The 22,264-nt window shown below is 36.7% G+C and overlaps 1 protein-coding gene across 1 annotated transcript in view; it reads right to left on the reverse strand.

Moving 5' to 3' along the window:
* Positions 1-22,264, reverse strand: part of HTT (huntingtin) — a gene marked incomplete at its 5' end in the record, with an annotated part of 84,664 nt that overhangs the window by 13,850 nt on the left and 48,550 nt on the right. Inside the window, 17 exons of the mRNA XM_081999762.1 lie at positions 124-224; positions 1,416-1,542; positions 2,760-2,947; positions 3,783-3,878; positions 4,154-4,331; positions 4,861-5,006; positions 5,202-5,415; positions 6,299-6,421; positions 8,026-8,164; positions 9,409-9,485; positions 9,729-9,905; positions 11,343-11,522; positions 12,791-12,932; positions 14,315-14,522; positions 18,071-18,213; positions 20,007-20,245; positions 20,814-20,936. Coding sequence (XP_081855888.1) covers positions 124-224; positions 1,416-1,542; positions 2,760-2,947; positions 3,783-3,878; positions 4,154-4,331; positions 4,861-5,006; positions 5,202-5,415; positions 6,299-6,421; positions 8,026-8,164; positions 9,409-9,485; positions 9,729-9,905; positions 11,343-11,522; positions 12,791-12,932; positions 14,315-14,522; positions 18,071-18,213; positions 20,007-20,245; positions 20,814-20,936 — 2,601 coding nt within the window. The remainder of the gene's footprint in view (positions 1-123; positions 225-1,415; positions 1,543-2,759; positions 2,948-3,782; positions 3,879-4,153; positions 4,332-4,860; positions 5,007-5,201; positions 5,416-6,298; positions 6,422-8,025; positions 8,165-9,408; positions 9,486-9,728; positions 9,906-11,342; positions 11,523-12,790; positions 12,933-14,314; positions 14,523-18,070; positions 18,214-20,006; positions 20,246-20,813; positions 20,937-22,264) is intronic.

Below are 22,264 nucleotides of genomic sequence, written 5' to 3' on the forward strand. Positions count from 1 at the left end.
GAAATATAAAATGGAAATAATTTCTTCATTTTAGTCATCATTCTTCTGCTTTACAGGTTTAATAGAAACATTTTTCCTAGTTTAAGTAAAATTTAATTTAAAAAATTCAGTGAATGACATTACCTCTTGTTGGTTCTCCTCTTGGTCCATTACAATAGGCTGAGTTACAAGCACACCAAGCAAAGTAGCCCAAGTCTCTTCAAACTGAGTACGGCTGATCCACCCTATGGAAACACTCAGAGATAGCCATTTATGTCTTAATACAAACTTAAACATGGAACGGCATTAAAAAATGGTACATCATTTCCACAGATTTAGTTTCATACCATTTCCTATTTGATTTGGCATTTTTTGTAATCACTACAGCTTAAGTTTAAAGCGTTCTATTTTAGGAAGTGATGAATCCTTTAGAAGGGTTCTGCACATTATTATTTAAATGGTCCTGCTCAGGTTGTTTCTTATATACGTATAAATGCTTTGATTATCCAACTTTCAAAACACTGTGATCTACCAGGTTTTCACAACACAGAAAATCATCCAGAAAATTGGCCAATTCTCACAGGAAAGTCAGTCATGAAGGATTCCATAACGATCCAAGAAATCTCCATGCCCTAAAAGCAAGAAGTCTGAATTGCTTAGAAATAGGCCATTAAAATGGAAGCACTTCTCAAAAAGTTTTTCCAAACATATTTTCACCTATAAAAGACTGCAGAGGATTCCTGAATAATACCTTGCTGTTTATACTAAGGATATCTAAAGAATCAAAAATGAGAGTGTCATCTTAGGCATTATAGTGATCAAACAGAAATCAGTGCTACACCAGAAGTCAATCAAGTATTAACCCATAAGTCAGAGAGGGGGAGGGGGGAAAACCACCAAAAAAGCCAAAGAACATCCATAAGCATACAGAAAATTTGATGCATTACCCTTCACAGTCACATCTGTTGACAAAGACTTGAACTCTTAAGCCCCATTGCCCTCATTCAGTAAACCTTGACATATCCAGAAGCTTTAAAGTGACAGCATGTAATTTAAAATATTGAGAATGTGGCACTAAATTCTATTTATATACTTTGCATGAATAAAAAAAGGGGGAAGCAAAATATTCTCAAACATACTGTCAAGTGCATGCTCCACAAAACAAGTGGCCATTCTGTAAGAGCACACTGAGCTCTTCCAACCTCTGAGTTGGAATAGTTTTTGGCTTCATTTCTAAGTTATTATTTTTTCTCTGCATTGAGCAAAATGTAAGAATTATTGCAGCACAATTATTAACCTGCTCTGAGGTATTATTTCTCTCCCACAGAAGCAACAAAAGTAAACACATTGTACCAAATTCAGTTATTCAGCAGCTTCACAACACAGGTAAATGCCTAACAAGAGCCAAGTCTATGAATTTTTAATTTTGCATGTACCAAGTGTATTAATGCGATAGATGAACTCCTTAAAGATCTCTTTTTCTTGAAGAAATTCTACTGGTATTTCAGGAAAAACCGTGCCGAAGTCACCTGCAGGCTTTGGTGACCAGCCTAATTTCCAGACCTGAAGAAATATAAAAAAAAATTCTACTTATCCGAAACAGAAATCGTATTAACATGACAGTTATAAGTATATATGCACCATTCAAAAGCAATGAGATATCAGTAAATAAAGTAATTCTCCAAACACAAACAAACCTTAAAGAAAGATTAAATATCTGTTAGATATTTAATATACTTCTTACACTTTCTTTCTAATTTTGGGTGGGTGTTTTTTGCATATTTCTCACTAGGAATTGCTCAGTCCCACTGTCCAAGTTTGGATATGAAAGCAAATAATGTCCTGTCATATATTTCAGTTTAGAATTTAAGTGCCAGGTGACCCCTAGATTGTGCAGAAATGATGCTGAAAGGTAAATCGGGGAAGACAGTTCACACACTATTGATGCCTGAAAAAGCAAGAAAATACACCTGAGAGTGGGCAAAAAAGTCTCAATCATAAAAATATTAGTATCTTTTGACATACCCTCAAAACCAGAGGGCTAAGAAACAGAGAAAGGCCCAAGAAATGGCCTTGCACATATCAGGAAACCTCCTTGTGCTCTACCTAGTATGCATCTAGAAACGTTTCCGATAATGGTTTTGAAGTTTATCAAAACAAAGTCATTTCACCATACTAACAATATCTGGAGGTAATCATGAGGTATTCTTAAATCCATGTTACACCAGCCAAAACCAAAAGGTTGAAATACCTTGTCCAAAAGTTCTAAGATGAGTTAGGAAAGAACTGTAATATACAATCCAAAAGTATCTGCATGGCATACCATGGTACCACACACAAACACCAGTGCACCATTGCATCATTTTGGTGCTTAGTGTGACAAAAAAATGAATTTGTCAATTCAGGTGTCAAAGAAGTGTAGATTTTGCACTCTTTCCAAGGTAAGCAATCCCACTGAGCAGGAGGAAATATTAGCCCTAACAAAGCATCCAAGTCACTGCTTTTCCTTTCTTAAACTACCACCTGGACATTCTTTCAAGAAAGAATGTAAGGAACAACTACGATCCTTTCTAATCAGATCTCTGATTCCAGAGTGAACTCTTCTTTGACATCTTTACAATGTTTTGCTGCTCAGTGTTTAGAAAGACAAACTAGCTGATCAAACTAGCTAAAGGCTGGAGTCCCACTGACATAAAACTTAAGATCCAGCACCATATTTGTTTTTCAAAGAGTTGTTCAATAGCCTTTGAAGTCCTGAAAACAAAGCATAATGAACATACCAAGGGAGGTACTCTTGTGTAACTGTTCACTAGAGGCAGCCTTGCTAAACTGATGATGATGTTCTTGAGGATGGGAGTAAGAAACGCTGGAATACTGCTGTTTCTTTTGTGCCCCAGTGCCAAGACGGTCTGTAGACATTCCACCATCTCAGCTACCATTTCACAAGCTGCAGTAATATGTTTTGTCTCTTTGTTGGGAGAAAAAGAAATTCAGTTTTATGAATCTAGTCAAAAGACACATAATTTAAAAAGATACAGAAAAAGCAAAAAATGCTTAATGAACGATTATGTCAACTAAAAGGACAAAACCACAATAAGGATGTAGACAAAGAAGTATTCTACAGCATTTCAGCTAGCTGAAGAATACTGCTACCATCCTCCCTGCAATAGCTTGCGTTGTTTGCCAGTCTCAGTGCTGGAGATTGCCAGTACCTGCGATCTGTCAGCAGAGCACCTCACATGCTCGAACAGGCCACACTGAATAGAGCATTTGTTAGAATTTACCAGGTGACCAGAGACTCATCTGCTTTATGAGAAAGCAGTCTCATAGCTGGGTATGCTAAACCTGACAAGCAGGTAATTCCTGTAGATGGAAGTGGTATCTTACTGTACCTGCACAGCTGGATATGGAAAACAATGCTGTCCACACTCACAGACTACACTTGACCTTCACCTCAGCCTATGGCTCCCATACTGTAGAAGGGCAGAAAATGAATCTGCCATTCTTCAGAAGAAATATTAATAATTCCACCTCTTCCACAACTTAAGAAAGTTCAGTCTGCAGCATGCTGCACAGCTAACACAATCCCTCAAAAGAAAGATCTGCATTAATGTTTAACTTTCAGGAAAAAACAACTATACCTGCTAAAAAGATGTCAATCTATATTTAATAAACATTCATCAAATACAAATAAGGTCTCAGATGAGCTCTCATTGTTAAAAAAAATAGGAATGGAAAGGGTACCTACAAATATTTTTTTCAGTGAAGGTTTAAGGAAAACGTGGAATTCTCCATTTACTTACTTTGTATGTTTGAATCAACTTCACCCTCACTTATGCCTTTTGAAGTGTTCTTCTTTCTTTCAGGACTAAGAAGTTGATTACCAGGTTCAACTGCAACTGAATTAAACAAAAATATTTGAAAGACACAGCCATTACATATCTCATTTTTCTCCTCAAAACCACATAGTAAGCAAATATTTACATCTCCAAGGCATCTGCCAAGTTCAAAAGTAAACACAAAATTTGAAGTGAGAAATTAAAATAGTAGAAATTAATTTGTCAAATAATTAAAAAGGACTCAAAGGAAATATTCTAGACATTTAGCATTTGATCAGTGATGACTGATGATTTATTAGAGAAAATTTTCTCATAGCTGTTCAAATTGGACTCACCTGCTTCTATGATAAATCTAAGGCAATTAATTAAGGAGCAAGCATATGTCACATTAACTGCAGAAGCCAGCAAATTCCAGAGACTAGGCTGCTGTAACGTCAGACAGCAACAATCCAGAGCAGCTTGAAGATCTATACTTAATGGAATCTGGTCATGCATTAAATGCCATGATAGTGCCTGTGCAAAAATAAGTTTCCCATTAATAGCAAATTCTCACAACAGAAGAACTTATAACCAAAAGGCTGGGTGGGGTTTCTCAGGGTTTTGGGTTTTTTTTTATTAAGGTTTGGTGTGTGGTTTTTTTTTTTGTTTCGGTTTGTTGGGTTTTTTTGGGGTTTTTTTGACTCAGTGATATGTAAAGTTTTATTAGCAAGGTGTATTGATTTTTTTCCTGAGAGAACAGAATTTATTTTAAGTACAAGGAAATCATGAGTATTAAATACTGTCTATTCAGTGTTTCAAAAATCACTGCAAGGCCATTCTCCCAAATGGAAGATCATTCCATCATTCAATCAACCTCTCCTTGTAAAAAGCTACCTTTGTCCTATAAGCCCATATGATTTACTAGCACAGGTCAAAGAGTAACCACTGAAGAAATTTCTACAGTTAAGAAAATCAAAAGTTACTCAATGGTGTCAAAGTTAAGTCAAAGTTGTTCCCTCTCCCAACATTTCATCACATCTTCAACTATGCTGTAGTTTCTTACCTCTACTGACATAACTACGAATTTCAGGATATCATCCTCTTTGTCAGGAGGAACACGGAGACCAGCTGGTAGTTTTGAGAGTAACAACAAATACTGAGCCAGTGCACGACAAAGTGTCATCATAGACTGATACATCACCTCATCTCCTATAAAATAAGACCGGATGAAATCTAGCAGTTTGATTTTTTTCCCCTCAATAAATTTTTTTCAGAATAATTTCATAAGCACTTTTATGCCAGGTATCTTGATTTTTTAAAATAGAAAGTTAATGTATTCACAAGACATCTGTAAAGTACCTTTGCAGAGGAGAAAATAAACTTTAAAAGACTTATTTCTATTACCAAAGATGTCGCTTAGTTTTTTCCAGTAGGCTGATGGCTCAGTTGGCAACAGTGGTTGAAAAACCAAGTGGCTGGCAGGAAGGTTTTGTACAGTGGTAGACACATGATCCAGAGTTACTCTCCGAGCTGTTTCAAAGAAGCTACTCTTTTGGTCTCTTGAGATTTCATTCATGCCAAGGCTTAAACAAGGTGCTAACAAGCTTAGGTTGAATTCCTGAAACCAAATAGTAAATAAAAAGTAAAGAAATTGCTTTTGAAGAGAAGCTAAGTTTCTGACAGTATCTGATACTATTTTGGCATACTAATATGGTGGTAAATTAACAGTTTATTACTTAACTTGTTATTATGACCTCTGTTCAACTGTAGTGTAACAATACCATAATTAAGCCCATATTTGTTCCACATTTAAATTCGAAACATTACTGTACTGGAAAGAAAAATCAATATGCTTATTCCAAATTCTCAGAACAATCTATGAATAAAGCTTATATACAGACCTGTATATAAAGACCTATATACAAGGAATTTTCAAGTAATAAGTTTTCAAACAAATAAGTCAAAAATCTTTTTAAAAACAGTTTCCCACTATTAATTTCTGCATACCAGCAGCAAACATAATATAGAGAATTTGAACAAAATTCTTAGAAAATGAAGTAATAGGTACAAGTTGTCCTTTATACCAGATTTATTACCTGTGGCCTGTTAGTGGCATATTACAAGTAATCTAGCACAGATATTTAAAATGTTACAGAAACATCTGGCCTTGTAAGAGACTGTACGGCAAAACGAGAAGATTATGTAAAATGGTAACACTGGATTTTTGTGATTGCAATACATAAACTAACCTTCACTTCCACGCTATACACCCAACCTGTACTACCAGAGAGCGACTATTAGCAGCATTGCTAGATACAGAAATGAAACATACCTACTATTTTAGTTTCCAAAATGAAGTGAAATTCAAGAAGTGAACAACAAGTGTTAAACAAATTTGAAGTGTTTACATTTAAGAATCTAATCCATTAATACCACCAGTAAGAACATTAGAAATAATTAGATCCTCTTCAGATGACGGTTTCATCTGACAAAGAAGTTACCTTGCTGGTCATGAGGGAGTTCAGGTCAGGCTGAGGAATCCTATTTACCAGCTCTGCACCTTCTAGCAGTGCTGAGTCAGACTTGATGCAACACTGTGACCTCACTAGTGACACATACCAGTCCTTTAAAAATTGAACAAAGAAATGTATTACTTATTTTCCCAGAAAATAATACACTTCATGGGGGCAGGGAGAGAATTGCTCACTGGCATTGAATTGTGGTCCATTTAAGAGATCACTAGGCCACATTAATGTAAAAAAAAAAACTTAAAGAAAAAAGGCAACACACAGCACTGATGTATGGACCACCTTAAAATAGACCAATGGATGTTCACTGTCAAGTTGTCTATTTCCATAGAGTCTGGACAGGAAACAAGAAAAAAAAGCTTAACATTTAGCACAGATGTATGTATTAGGATCCTAAAGCTGAGGAGAATATCTAGGAAAAAACCTGGAATACTCAGTAGTTACACAAACAAAACAGTAGCAGCAAAAAGTCCCAATATTATAACCAAGTAGGAAAAGTTTTCAAATTGAAATAAATCAGCAGATGAAGATAACATCTATCTTTTAACACTCACTGAAATAAATGAAGACCATCACGCAGCACTGCAAATTTACTCCTTAAATTACTAGTGATGAGCCTACAGGAGCTGATTTAACTAAGGAATATAAAGAGGCTTAGTTATCCCTTTATGTGTTTTCTTTCTCATAACTGGACATCCTAAATTTGCTGACATTAATTAGAATGTGACTAAGCCTGTCAGAGATCAGAGAGCATCTGGAAGATGAGCAGGGAGTTGGACCCAATGATCTTTATGGGTCCCTTCCAACTTGACATATTCTATGATTCTATGAACTACATTAGGTTTGTGGAAGAAGCATATAAAAACTACTTCCTTTGTGCAGGATTTACAGTTGCAGAGGAAGGAGATTTTTTTGGTTAATTTTAAGTAAGAAAGGCATGGGTAAGTGGTTTCTGGTCACAAACAGTGTTTCCTCCTGCTGCCTAAGTAGTTCTTAAACTCTCTCAAGTCAATGGGTTCCTCGACTACTTATCGGTCTCCTCCAAACTGTCAGCTAATCAAACAATTTTTTCCATCTCATTTACACACATTTCATATTACTGTAGGACATATCACTGTAGGACACAAAGGAATGAAAAAGAGAAGACATCTGTACCATGGGAGAAACTAGAAAGGAAGATTCAGAGGCTAAAAGGCTTGCTCTTAGCCTCCCACCCTGCTTTGAAATAAATGTATCTACATGAAAGATAGAAACAGTTAAGTAGTCATGTTTGTTCTCTGAAAGTACTTTAAAGCTGAGAAGTGGCAACTGAGAAGTAAGGCTTAATTTCCAAGTTTTCAGCAAATGAATAAAACTGATCACTGCAGTAAACATATCAAGAAAACAAGTAAGAGTACGTATCTGTCTCTACTGAATCTTATATAAATCTTTCCTTAAAGCCATGCAAAGAAACAAAACTTGATAGCTTTTCACAGCACCATCAACAAAACAAACATGTGCACATGCTAATTATTCATCCTAAGTTCAACAGTGAGCCAACACATGTGAAATCATTCGCTGATCTGTATTTGAGACTCATTGACAATTCTGAGAACATTAACTGCATAGTAAAAGTAAGCTGTATTTAAATATTTTGTAATGAGCAAAAGCTTATTTAGAGCCAAGGCACTTTTAGTGACTCTTTCTAAACATAACCTTACTTTGTCTAGAATTACATTCTCTAAAGCTGGTTGGTCTTCTCCATCTAGTGGGTGTGAGGTAACCAGAGGTGAAGGACTAGTTGTGTCTGGTGCTACCATAAGACGAAACCTATCCAAGAGCGAGTAAAGTCTTTGGTGTCTGAAATAGAAGAACACATCAGCAGAGAGCTAACTTACTCAGTTTTGTAAATCACTTAAAAATAGAAAGACATCTAGTGAGGCAATTCCAATCCTGGGAGAGAAAAGCTGTAGGGTCTTAAGTTCTTTCTTGGATATATGCAGTCATATGGTGCAGAACTACAAATTTCACCAGCTATCAGCTGCCAAAGCAAATGAGCGCAGCACCACCAACAATGAAGTTTTAAATTTAAATTCAAATTTGTACATGCGTAAGTATAAAATGCAAGCTGCCCAGTTTTCCTTACGCAGTACACCTTTTTAATTACTAAGAGCCACCTAACATTAGCTAACATTAACACTAACATTAGTAAGTTAGTGTACAGATGATTTGATTGCAGACAAATACGTTCTAACAGATACCAAACAAGAACCCTCTAAAACTAAACTTTTTTTAAAAATATATTAAGAATTCCAGTTTTTTTGGATTTATATCAGTGTTGGGGTTTGGGGTTTTGTTTGGGTTTTTTTCTCCCATTAGTGCTATTGAGAACTTGTATAAAGTCATTTGGAGATTTTGGAGTGTTTTTAAAAATTCCAATGTAACATTACCCATGAAGGCACATTACTATCAATCTACTGCAGTCTTGGGCTTTAGATTCCTTCCCTACTTCCTTCTCATTTCAGTCAACAGATGCTAACCTCAAACAGCAATAACATCAAAAGGAACAAATCAGGCTCGCTCCAACATTAAATAAAGTTTTTTCAAAACCAGCATAATTTTCTCCTTTTTATAATAGCAGCTTACATTTAAACAGCTGGGAGACTAAACAGTTAAAAAACTTTCAACATGGTTGGGGGGGGTGTGGGGTGTGTGTGTAATAAAAATCAAGCCCACCCAGCTTGAACTCACAAAATCATAAAAATTGAGGAAAATAAAGCTGTTTTCAGCAAATGTAGTTTTTGTCAAGGATTTAATTTGCAGTTGCTGTCTCTCAAAAGTATAATACTGAGTGGGATGCGGAAGAGAGAATTTGATGCCTTCAAGCCTTTAGCTTGCTTTAACTCTTAAGTATATTGCAAATTCAACTCATTCAACATAACTGTCCTTGTGCTAGAATATGCCTGCATCTTGCAAGAGAGGCTTTACTCCCGTTTTACCTCCAAAAAGGACCCATTGTCTTACCTTTAAGAAAAAACCCAAACATAGGAAAACAGAGTTAACACAGTTAGTACTAGAACATTCCTTAGTTTGGCATTATTTACCTTGTTGCTAATCCACTGTTTTGAAGGTATTCCTGAATTCTATCCAGTTCTTCAACTGGTAACTGAGTAATGCTGTTCTATAGGAAAGAATCACAAGAATTTTTATAGGACAAATGACCCATAAGTACTTTGAACATATTAGGAAAATTATGAAGTGAATTGTAAACATTCACATATCTATATATTAAATTAAAAAAACCCTCCTTTCCAGTGAAATGACTTAAACATCATCACATTTTGATGTACTTCAACATTACTACACTCAATTATATTGCTAGCATTACCCAATCTTATTTACAAATGAAAATATTTATCTTTACCTGTAAAGTTGCAGCCAAAAGCATTTCTACCCGACGGCAAGCCAGTGTGTCAACCATGCGAGCAAGCACACGGAATGGAGTACACAGAAGCTTATCAACATATAATGTTAAGACAGCCCCAGACTGGCTGAGATGTATTCCCTCTAAGCACTGTAAAGTCTTCTTCAGGGTTGTGGGCTAGATGTTGAAACAAAACAAGACAAAAAAGGCAATCAACTGGAATACAATGATCTTAGAGATAGAGGGAAAGGCATTTAGAAAAAACCACAGCTTATCAATATAGTCATCGACATACGAATATTTCTGAGTTACTAGCTTAATTAATACAAACACTAAGTTTTTCAATGTTTAACTGTAAAAGCTTACTCTTTCACAGACTAAGCAAAAAGGAGCAAAACTTTTAGGGAAAAATTTAAAGAGACATAGGTGGAATTGTAGAAAGCTTTGAGAACAGTGAGAAGCTTGAACTCTTGCTGGAATAAAGTAGGAACATGAGCATAGTCAAGAGAAGAGTACAGAAATCCAAATAAGCACTGAAGATTTTTGAGTACATGTTTAGTCATACAAACAGCAATGGCTACTCAGGATTAAAAGGGGAAGCAAAGAATTTCTTTTTTTTTTTTTTTTAATATGAGCACCAATTCAGCACAAATAATCTAGGGGGAGAAACAGAAACTAGTTTGACTCGTGGGACCAACCTTGTTTCAGAGCAGACTGTAAATATCAGCTATTTTAAATTTACTGACTTTTCTGACAATCACTAAACATTTCACACAATGACTACATCTTCCATTCGAACACATTTAGTTTAGTTCATTCTACTGATGCTTAGACACTAAAGCCCAGATTCATCTCACCTAACTTTAAAGTGTTTTATTCAAATGCCTAAAGCACTAAAGCAGTTGCACTAGATTTGCATAGAGACAATGAGAATAGACAAGAAACCTTATCAGGCTACTCAGGGTGTGGTAGCACCTCCTCCCATTAGCTCTAGAGGAAGTCCAGGAAATGACACTTTCCACCTAATGAGTTCCCAGATTAAGAGGGATGCATAAAACCTTACATTCCTATAAAAACATCATCCACTCCTTTTAATTTGAAAACTAAAATAATCAACAGAACTAGTGTATTGCATTTTTCTGCAGCAGTATTTTCCTCACAAAGATGCCACAACTTGTAGGGCAGATCAATGGGGAAGTCATGAGCTTGCAAATCATTTTCATGATGTCAGGGCCTATGAAGGTGACTGGTTCGTATTCCTGCATCTATAGTAGTTCGGTTATTTATGCTACCAATGTACTGAGATCAAAGACGAAAGTTACAGCTTTAATTTAACCTTCAAATATTTATTATGTGGGGGTAATACACAGGAAGAAAAGCAGCTTAACCAACTCTCCTTGCATTTATAGATTTGATGGATTGGAACACATCTGATGCTGAGGTTGCTAATATATTACAAGGTTCGCTGTTTGCATTTTTAAAGAAGTGACTTTAAAAATAAAATTAGAAGTTGATAAATGACCCAGAAATGTCAGAATTTGCATACTTATCAGTTAAACTTATGCTGAAATGTGACTTTATTCTTTAAAATAAGTCAAAAAGTTAAAAACTTACAGCTGCAAGATTCTCACACCGTGACTGAATGGCCTGGATGAAGAGACCACTGGCTGCTGAATTCCGGTGAACAGCACTAATAAAGTCTTGTACTGGAGGCTCGTGGGACAGATTAATCAAGTCTTGAACATGATTCACAATAAGCCAGGTCAAGTGTTCTGAATCATGTAGGTTTTGACACTAAAGGGGAAAAAAATTAAAATCTGATTCCAGTAATACCCATATTAAGCATTTCATTACTAGAAAACTTTATCTGACAAACATGAAGTTTTTCATGTATTATTTTAAAATAGCTACCAGAACTATCACATGAAGTGTCTATATTTTAATATCATCATAATTACTTTTACATGACAAGTTTTCCAAATGCTTTTGATCTTGTTGCAAAGTAAGAGATTTATAATGAATTTGTAAATTTTTTTTTTTTGAACACTAAAAATCCAGGTTAGAAACAAGTAAATTGAGGTGGTCAACTCAAAGATGCTGCTTTTAATGAAATGCTGTTTGAAATAAACATGCATACACAGAGTTGTCTTGTAAAATGTGATTTTCATTTAGGCTTCTTTTTAAAGATTTCTTATTACTACTGGCCTTAAACACAAGATGAATAATTTCTGGAAAGCAAATCCAAAGAGATCTATCAGTAATTAATTTTAAACCTACGGAGGCTATGTGTGTATTAACCAGCAGTTCAATGCAACATAAGATCTGTAGAGCTAAGCAGGTGATGCTGAGAGGCTGACACTCCCCAGTAAAGAGGTTTTGGAGGGTTTTACCTTGGACTACACTTCTAATTGGACTCTGGTGACTGAACGTCCATTAGTACTTGAAGTGCTTCTTAAACATAGCTTTTGGTTTAGTTGAATCTGAAAGGAGTGCAGTTTGCTTGCCCCAAAACTGCTCTGCAATGCAAACCAAAGTGCAACACCAGATATTATGGGAAGCTCCACTTCAAATGTTCCCAATGAACTAAATTGCTAACACTGAGGCAGCAAGAGGCCAAGGGCCACAGGAACTGCTCTGATTAGAGAGCCAAAATGGAAGTTAAATGTTAATGTAAAACCTCTCCTCTTAAGGTATAGAAACAGAAATTTGTTGTCCCCTAGACATTGTGCGCCGCTACTGATGATGTGAAGTCTAACACTAAATAGTGTAGCTTCTAACATCTCACAAGTAAGGGATATGACACCTAGCAGATAATTCTATTACCCACCAGGTATCCTTTACAAGCCAAGAGAATTCTCAGTTCAGAATAGAAAAAAGCCAAATGAGGTCATACCTAAGCTTAGAGAAGCACCACCTGAAAACAAAATTACTAGTTTCACAAGTCTTCATTTTTCACTTGTGAATCAGATAGATTCAGTTAATGCACATCAGTAATAAAAGCCTGTCAGCATCATAAAATAACTCAAAACTATAGTTATAAAATTCAAATATTCAAAACTTACAACATAGTCACAAAAAAGAATAAGTGCTCCTCTTCTCACTATCTCTCGATTGCATATGCCACGTTTAGATTCTGAATTCGATTCATCACTGTCTCCAGATATCTGAGGGCTAAGCAATTTAGTTGTAGAAAGACTATGTCTCCTGCAAGAAGCACATTTTATTTTGTTACTATTTTACTCTATTACTACTATGGATACTGAAACATTAACAATCAAATTGTTTGGAATAGCCTACCAATGTCCTTACATAGTATTTATTTTCCTAGAAACTTCATTCAAACATTATACTGCTTTGAAGTAGACACTTCACTTTCCATCAGCTCTTTAGTTTCTAACAATTGTAGTTTCACTTTTTTGTTCTGTGCTTATTATTTCCTTGGACAGTCTGAAGAACTAGGCTTTTAAAAGAAAAACACAGGCTATTGCATATCTGGTAAGATAACAGAACGTAGTTCTGTATTTTCTTCTCAAGCCAAACCAGGGTTCTTAAGCACTTAGTCTAGTGTCAGATCAAAAGTGATGTACAACCAAGAAAAAAAAGAGGCAATACTGGTAAATCAAAAAACATAACTGCAGCAAATAGCAGATGTCACCTTAGCTATTTTAGTTGCCCTACTTTGGTCATAAACCAGGTAATTTCACATTTCCACAAATTAGAATAATATTTTTTCACATCATAAGGTGGAACTGAGGCAAGAATCTCACATTTGAGCAAGTATTGATCCACTCATGTTCTTGAGCAAGATTAGTCTTCCCTAATGTTCACTGCACAAGCATCAGAAATGTCTCTCAAGTCAGTTGTTAATCTACCTCTACAGTTAACACAGAGGGACACCCACCCCCATAGAGGGTTATCTTCCTTACCCCCAGAGGATGAATCATTCCAACGCCTAACAGGTGGGATGAACAAACTGCAGACCAAGGGAACACTAATTTTAGACCAATCTTTGAATTTCAGACAACTAACGCTAAGTGAGGTTACTATGATGCTTCATGATAATGAATCAGCATGGTGCTGATACTATGTTTTGATAGCATTTATTAATAGAACCACTGAGAACAGATATAACTATAATTAGTTATAGTTATACTAATCAGATTGCATTTTCATAAACATAGCAGTGTATATCCTCTACATGGCTGGTTATTTGCCTGAAGGTGAAACATGAAGTCTCCATAGGAACATGAAATCTGAAATACTGAATATTTTGTTATAGTTATTTCCATAATTTTAAAGTAGTACACAGATGAAGCTTTCTTGGCTTAAAAGTGGAGAAATTACTTACAGTTTTTCTGACAGACAGCTGAGAGCAGGACACATTTCTTTAGTTTGAAAGGCATACTGATATCAGAACAGACAGTATGTATACACCTAAGGTAAATGCAGAACTATCTATTTCAGAGTCCAAATAGTACTATTCAACAGGCTCACAGGCTTAGCAGATAGAAAAATCAATTGTTAATATAGTTTTAGCAAATATAATTGAGACATTATTAATACTAGGGATCAGAAACAAATCTTACTTTGGGGTTTGATGCACTTCTGACCACCAGTTGTAGTTGGTATAATTGACAAGAAGCAGGATTTGACACCAGAGGAGAACTAAAGAAGGATGCGTGGGAATCATGGACTGAACAAGGTCACTCAAACTTTCAAGGGTATAGAAACTACCATCAGATCCGTCTCCTGTAAAAAGCCTGGTGGCTGCAGCTGTGATTCTTCTAAACATCCCTGAAAACAATAAAAGCGTGTTAAAGTAACTATGCTCTAGTCTCAATTATGAAGTTTTAAAATTATTCAGGGTACCTGGAGAACACACATCTTGTTTTATAAGCCACTACCATTCCTCAAAGACAGCTATATCCTAAGTGGTTTGAGAAGTATAAGGCAAGTTATGGAGTTTGCCCAAGGCCAGTGTGTAAACCAGTAATGACCAGTCCCCAGACTCAGTAATAATGCTTTAGATCAGACTAAAATTATAATGAACCCTATCTTCTGAATTTTTTCTCTGCCATGCATCAAAAAGTTTGATACATGAAAATCTTACAAAATTTAAAATTGTTAATTATAGACCAGGATTTTGGGGTTTGGTTTGGTTTATAAAGCAAAACACAGAAGTTCTAATGAAGGGCCATGCTGTAACTACTATTCCACATGCTAAGGACGACTACTTAGTCTCCTACTTCACATGAGGGCTTCCCAAATACATTTGGTTGAAACTAAACAGATACCCTTCCACACAGTTTCTAAAGTACAAAAAGTAAATGTTTTTAAGTGGAGAAAAGTCATTACCCTGCATACTGAACACTCAGTACAAAAGCTGAATTTTGCTTTCTGACTTGCCAATTTTGTATTCATATGCCAACACAATGGAAGGAAAAACAAGGAAAATGAACAAACTTAAAAGTTGTCTAAAGGTATAGGACTTTGAGTTTCTATGAGAAGATAAGATCAGGGAAAAAAGGGTTTCTTCAGAACCAGTTAGAAACCAAAAGCTAATCAGAATAAAGGAAATCTGTAGTGCTGCTTGTATTGCCAGATATACAGAAGAATGAAACTATAAATTCCACAGCCATGTGGACCAGTTTAAGCTGCCCCCAGAACTGATACATACACAACATAAAAGCAAAAAATGGGAAAAATAACTCTGTCTCAAAACGTGTGTTCCACTTACTAGCAAAGCAGTGCTATTTCCATTCCAGCTTCCTGCATTTGCAGTAATTGCACCATCTAGTGACTTTCTACAGTCATGAAAGCCACTACATGCCAATATTTTCACTTTGTCTTGTCCTGGTTTCAGCCAGGGTAGAGTCCACTTCCTTCTACTCTGTTACACTGTATCAGGTAGCCATATTACTAGTAGTACCTACCAGTTGATTTGTAGTCTCAGATGAAATTCATTGCTAGAGATCATACTATACACATATTCCAGTGCTCTGCATGAGTATTTGAGTATTTAATTTTAACTTTGCATGAAAATCTCTACATAGATCCTGGCAAGACTCACAGTGCAGCTTAGAAGCCACTCACTACAGCAGAACTAGCTATGCCTTCCTTTCCCATTATCCACAGCTCCCACTGTGGAAGAACCCACTTCCCTGATTTCAATCACTAGCTTTATTTTCTGATTTCACTGGTGTCATGGTTTAAACCCAGCTAGCAACTAAGCACCATGCACCCCACCAGTGGGATGCAGAGGAGAATTAGAAAAGAAAAAAAACCAAAAACGTTAAGACTCATGGGTTGAGATAAAGACAGTTTACTAGGACTGCAAGGGAAGAGAAAACAATTATTATTCTTATTAAGAAGAAGCAGCAGCAGCATACAAAGTAAGTGAGGCACAATACAATTGCTCACTGACTAGCCAGTTCCCAAGTTGCAGTGCCCATGGCCAACTCCCCCAGGTTTATATATTGAGCACGATGCCATATGGTACGGAATATTCCTTTGGCCAGTTTGGGTCAGCTGTCCCAGCTGTGTCCCCTCCCAGCTTCTCCCTGGCAGAGCATGAGAAGCCGCAAAGTCTTTGACTAGTGTAAGCACTACTTAGCAACAACTAAAACATCAGTGTGTTATCATCATCATTCTCATCCTAAATCCAAAACACAGCACTGTACCAGCTACTAGAAAGAAAGTTAACTCTATCCCAGCCGAAACAAGGACAGTTGGTCTTGGCTTGACACCATTTAATCACTCCATATCACCTTGGCTAAGTTATTTGTTACAATATTTGTTTCAAATGTTTCTTCATAGCAGCAATTAATAGTATACACACTTTAGTTATTATGGTAACAGACATGGGAAAAGAGAACTGTCACTCACTACATCCAGAGTCCAGTGCCCTAAAGCAGGTTTAAAAAAAAAAAAAAAGATAAAGGAAAGCTCTGGTAACCATCACCATATTTTCTGCCTCTTCACTCACAATTCTGGAGTCTTTGTGGCAAGAACCTAGATTTGGAGGACAATTTCTTAAACCAAAGCTCTCTTCTAAGAAGTCAAGACGACAGAACAACATCCACCATGGCTGCACAAACTCACACAACATAATTCACTTGGTTTCCCATTCACTTTTCTACCTGTTATTGTCACAGAAGACTAGGAGGAGTAAAGCTATTGGAAGTTAAATCAAGGCAATGTAGAAGCTTTGAGCTTTGATAGAGAATTAGCTGAAGACCCAAACCACTTCCATCAGCACTTCATTTACTTATTTTAAATCTACACCTACGATACTTATGTTTGCAAGAAGCAGCTGGTAGCAACGACAGGAACAGAACTAAGTATTTTTTCCTCAAGAAAGGACTTTATAACTGAACTCTGTAGGAAGAGCTTACAAAAAAGAGGTTGCTGGGACACCATGGAGCACAGAATCATATTAAATGTCAAACAGTATTATGTATACATTTTGTTATTTGCATTTAAGTAGTGAAGTACTGTAACTCCCATTTTACAGATGAGGCCATGAAATGCAGATTTCCTGGTCCCATATCTGTAAGGAAGTCTATGAAGAACAAGGGACTTGTGACAAGACCTTTTAAATTGCAGCCAACTTATGTAATTCAAGGTTGGATTTCAGCTGCAGGGTAAAAATCAGAAGGCTAAAAGGACAGTCATAGTAAAGAAAGAATAGCTAAGAAAAGGAAGATTGTGTCACTATTCGGAAAATAAGACTAAGGAATCAGGCTAAGGACTAAGAAATTATTGAAGTGCCAGAGATTAGATATCTAGCAAAAGACACCCAAGGCAGAATTCCCAAACCTGAAAAAAGGAGCTCAAAAGCAGCTAGCTGGAATAGTACTACCTTTCCTACTTTTCTGGTTTTGGTTTTTGGTTGATTGTTTGGGGTGTTTTTTTTTTAATGTTTTTATTAAACATAACAAAGAATAGGAACCTACCTTGTCATGAGACTGAACCAGTGGTCTGTAACTGGGTATTTTAGGCCTGGACATACCTACCAACCTCCAAATTGAGGAAAACAATGAGAAATACACTCACAAATTTGGAATTACTTTAATTTTTGGACTGGAAAATTTTAGACAGTTAAAAGGAGAACTGAGAAATCACTAGTTACATTTTGTTCCACAGACAAGACAGAAGTAAGGTGAAAAATTCGCCCTGTATGCACAGTGCAAAGTTTTGGATGTTCTTTATACTGAGCAGGATAAAACATCTTCAGCACCTACATACTCCTCAGTAGTTCAACGCATTCAACAGTTGTCTGAGAACTGAGAAACCACCCTGTCACTGCATGCTACAATACAAGGCATTGTTTAAAGTATTACCTGATTTGAAGATATGTATTAAGCACATAAGCAGCGTGCCCAGCTCCTGGCAGTAGAAAGTATGTTGCTGCTCATTCATGTCCACTTTCAACTGTTTGGTAACAATATCTTCCAGTAGAATGCCAACCAGTTGTAGCAAGAACCTTGAAAAACAACATATACAATCAACAGAAAAACTATCAATGGAACATCTTTCAGAATAAGATGAGGTTTGCCTATGAAAATCAGTAAGTTCAAAAAATAAAATATGAAGTCCTTGTCCATTTAGCCTAAATAGGATGCTACATTAAATGCAAAATAACAAGTTGACCTAAAACAAACATGATGCTATAAGTATGGAGAGATGATCACAAGCACTTCAATAATTACATATTGGATCTGGGTTTTCTACTCATCAGCTAAACTTGTGATAGCATGCATACACCTCACACAGCAAACATTCAAAACGCTCTGGTATCTTTGCAGTGATTTGCAATGATCTAAAAAAACACACCATGACAGTTCACGTAGCTCAGCTGAGGAGCAGTAACACAGCAAGTCACAATAATTCAGCCTACCACACAGGTTCCATACCAAACCTCCAGCCAGGGAAAAAAGTACAATAAATAAAATAAAAAAAAAACAAACAAAACAAAACAGAGCATTTGAGGAAAGTCATCCTTGTTCCTGGCCATAATCATTCCTCAACAAATGCCAGATGGACATTAAAGTCATAGAATCATAGAATCTTTGGGTTGGAAGGGACTTTCAAAGGTCATCTAGTCCAACCCCCCTGCAGTGAGCAGGGACATCTTCAACTAGATCAGGTTGCTCAGAGCCCAGTCCAACCTGACCTTGAATGTTTCCAGGGATGGGGTATCTACAGCCTCTCTGGGAAACTCATGCCAGGGTTTCACCACTCTCATTGTGAAAAATTTCTTCCTTGTATCTAAATCTACCCTCTTTTAGTTTAAAACTCTTGTCCTATCGCTACAGGCCCTGCTAAAAAGGCTGTCCCCATCTTTCCTATAGGTCCATTTTCAGTACTGGAAGGCTGAAATAAGGTCTCCCCAGGGCCTTCTCTTCTCCAGTCTGAACTACCCCAAGTCTCCCAGCTTTTTTTCATAAGAGAGGTGTTCCATCCCTCTTGACCATTTTTGTGGCCACCTCTGGACCCGCTCCAACGAGTCCAGGTCTTTCCTGTGCTGAGGGCTCTATGGTCACATTACTGGAGTCCAGAAGCCCCTTCTCCCTCTACCCATCACCCTCGCAGTGAGTTGAATAATAAAAACCAGCATTTATTTCTAGCTGAAGTTCCATACTTGAGTAGAAAGTTCTTATTTTCTTCAATAGCTATTTCAAATGCTTCCCACCTCATTAAAACATAATGCCTTAATGACAAACATTTCGTCAACATAATACCATTGCCATCTCTCCACGCTTCGTTTGTCTGAAGTTTGTCACTCTGAGAACATCAGCATGGGAAGTTAACTAGACATTACCAGATCTTTAAAAATAGGAAATAAAGACCAGGACTAAATAGATTTTAACTCATTTATTGTCAAGATTCTAGTACAGAACCTGGGCTTCTGCTAAGGGTATGACTCATCTTTCAGTCCCCACACAAGGAGAAAGGAAAGGGTTAACCAGTTAAGTTTTTGGACCTGATTTTACTAAGTCCAGGATTCACACATCTTAACAGCTCCATTAGGTCCTTCACTTGGCTGAAGAAGAGGCATCGGAACAGGCTAAAGTCCTTACTACAAACTGCTCATCTCCTCCTTCTACCATCCATCTTATTATTCTTTCCTCCACACACACTCCTCCCATATCAACTTATTAATAGAATTTATTCTTATCTGATAACAGTTCTATACATGCGTATATATTGCACAAGGTATTTGTAGCTTCTCAGGAATCTTAATCTTTCCCTTAAGTTATTCAAAAGGCAACATACCTAGAAAATGTCTCTTCAGGCAGATATTTAGCCTGTTTAACCTCAGTGCGATCCTCTGGTGCAGATACATTATTTTCTCCACATCTTAGTCTGTTAATTGATTGACACGAAATCAAATATGGTGAGAAGGAAAGCTCTTGTATACGGGATAGAACGATGTCTTCTGTTGACTGTGAAATCAGAACTCTAAGGATAGCTAAAATTCCAGAAATCCATAGCTGGACAGTGCTCACTGATGCCTAACAAACACAAAAATGCAGAATATCGTGAATTTTTTTTAATATGTTCCTATGTTGTGTTGTTTAACTTCAAAAATGTTAATTTTCCTTAACTTTTGTATCAAATCAGACCCTTCTGAGAATGGAGCAAGCAGGAAATAACTTTTATACTCAGGTCTTCCAAAATGCTATTCTTGTGGTAGCTGTCAAGCTTATAGCCACTCTGTTAAACGATCTCTCAATTATAAAAACGGTACTAATGCTTGCATAAGGAAACTGGTGATTTACCTATTAAATTGCATTCTAGAATTTATTATAACAATAATACACAATAACATATAACAATATGTTTCTCCACATTCCTGATCCACAAAATACAAAATGAAGGCAACTAATGTATAAGCAGAATGTTCCTGTATAAAGTGCTCCCAGTTGGTAAATCATATTAGTTCTAACCAACTCTTTCCTAAAAATCTGCTGCCTGCAGCTACTTTAACACTCCATTGCAAATTAAGAAAAAGAAACACACACTTCTTCGGTTTTGCATGAAAGACACCAGATTTTCTCTTCTCTGGAAAGAATCGCTTACCATTGTTTTAGGAGTAACAAACATACTCCTCAAAAGCATGTCTACAGGGCGAAGGGATGAAGGAGCCAAAATTTCAAACAAAGTGTTCAATACTCCCAGTGCATCATGAGAATCTATATGCATCTGTAAAACACAAAACTAGTTTGTAACTATCCACTAAAGGTAACTGCAACACAAAATTATCATTTCATGTTTTAAACATTATCTATGACAACCTGTGTGTAATAAAGATGTCCTTTACAGTACAAAATCCAGAGCAACCAAAAGCAATGAAAGGTAAATTAAAGTTTAATTGCAGGCCTTCCTACACAGGAGTTTTGAGAACATGGACAAAAATCTATCATATGAAATTCAATATACATACCACATATGTTATTAGAATAAATATGCCATATTCAGATAATGAGACCAGAAGACTGACTTGTAATAAAATTCAAAAAATTTTCTTCTCCCTGCACATCCTAACTGGCATATTCATAGAGAGCAATGCAAGTTGTGAATAAACTTAAGCAGGTAAGTGGGAGAGAAAAAAAATCCTAATCATCAGAAAAGTGAACAGCTACAATGGTATTACACTGCAGCAACAGAGGTAGGATACCTTAACTTGACCAGGTTTGTTTTAGATAAAATTATAAACCAATCAACTGCAAAAAGCAAAGGACTGAACTTGAAATCTGGATGACCCTATCTTGCTTAAATAATTTGATAATTGAGCACATGCACAGATTCATACAAAACAGCAGTTTCAATTTGTCAGCATTTTAGCTTTGCTCAAAAACTGTTGTCTGATTTGCAATGAATGCCCGCTGTCCCCAGCCACAAGATCTCCTCATGTGAGTGGGGATCTGCCATCATGGAGTAAAGAACATTAAGGACACAATTTAACTAATTTTACTTTTTATCCTTGAAGTGTTTCTAATTCCAGGAAAGCTGTCTCGAAGACAAGTCATCTGTTGCTTAGGGAGCAGTGCTCAAAATCTTTCTCCTAAAAGGAGTCTTCTTTTCTTCCCAGATATAAAGGGCCTACTCTCCATCCTCAATGTGCAGTCCAGCAAGAGACATGCACACACTGGAGCGAGTCCAGCAGAAAGCCACACATGGTTACAGGCTTGAAGCATTTGTCATACAAGGGGCAGCTAAGACTGTTCAGCCTGGAGAGGGCTCAGGGGGATCTTACCAGATTACCTGACCAGGGCAAACAGGGGGAGGAGATGACACAGGTACAGAAGAAAGAGCCAGAAAGAGTCATTTCAGTGGTATCCAGTGCCAGGATAAGATGTAATGGGCACAATACAGAAAGTTCTGTTTAAATACAGGGGCTTTTAAAATTTATTTTATGCATGTGAGGATGCTCAAACACTGAAAGATGTTTCCCAGAGAGGTTAGTTACGGAGACTCCATCTTTGAGACCATCAAAACTTGACAGGACATGGTCCTAAGCAACTGCTCCA

The sequence above is a fragment of the Phaethon aethereus genome, assembly GCF_964289735.1.
Source record: "Phaethon aethereus genome assembly, chromosome: 4".
Classification (NCBI taxonomy): Eukaryota; Metazoa; Chordata; class Aves; order Phaethontiformes; family Phaethontidae; genus Phaethon; species Phaethon aethereus.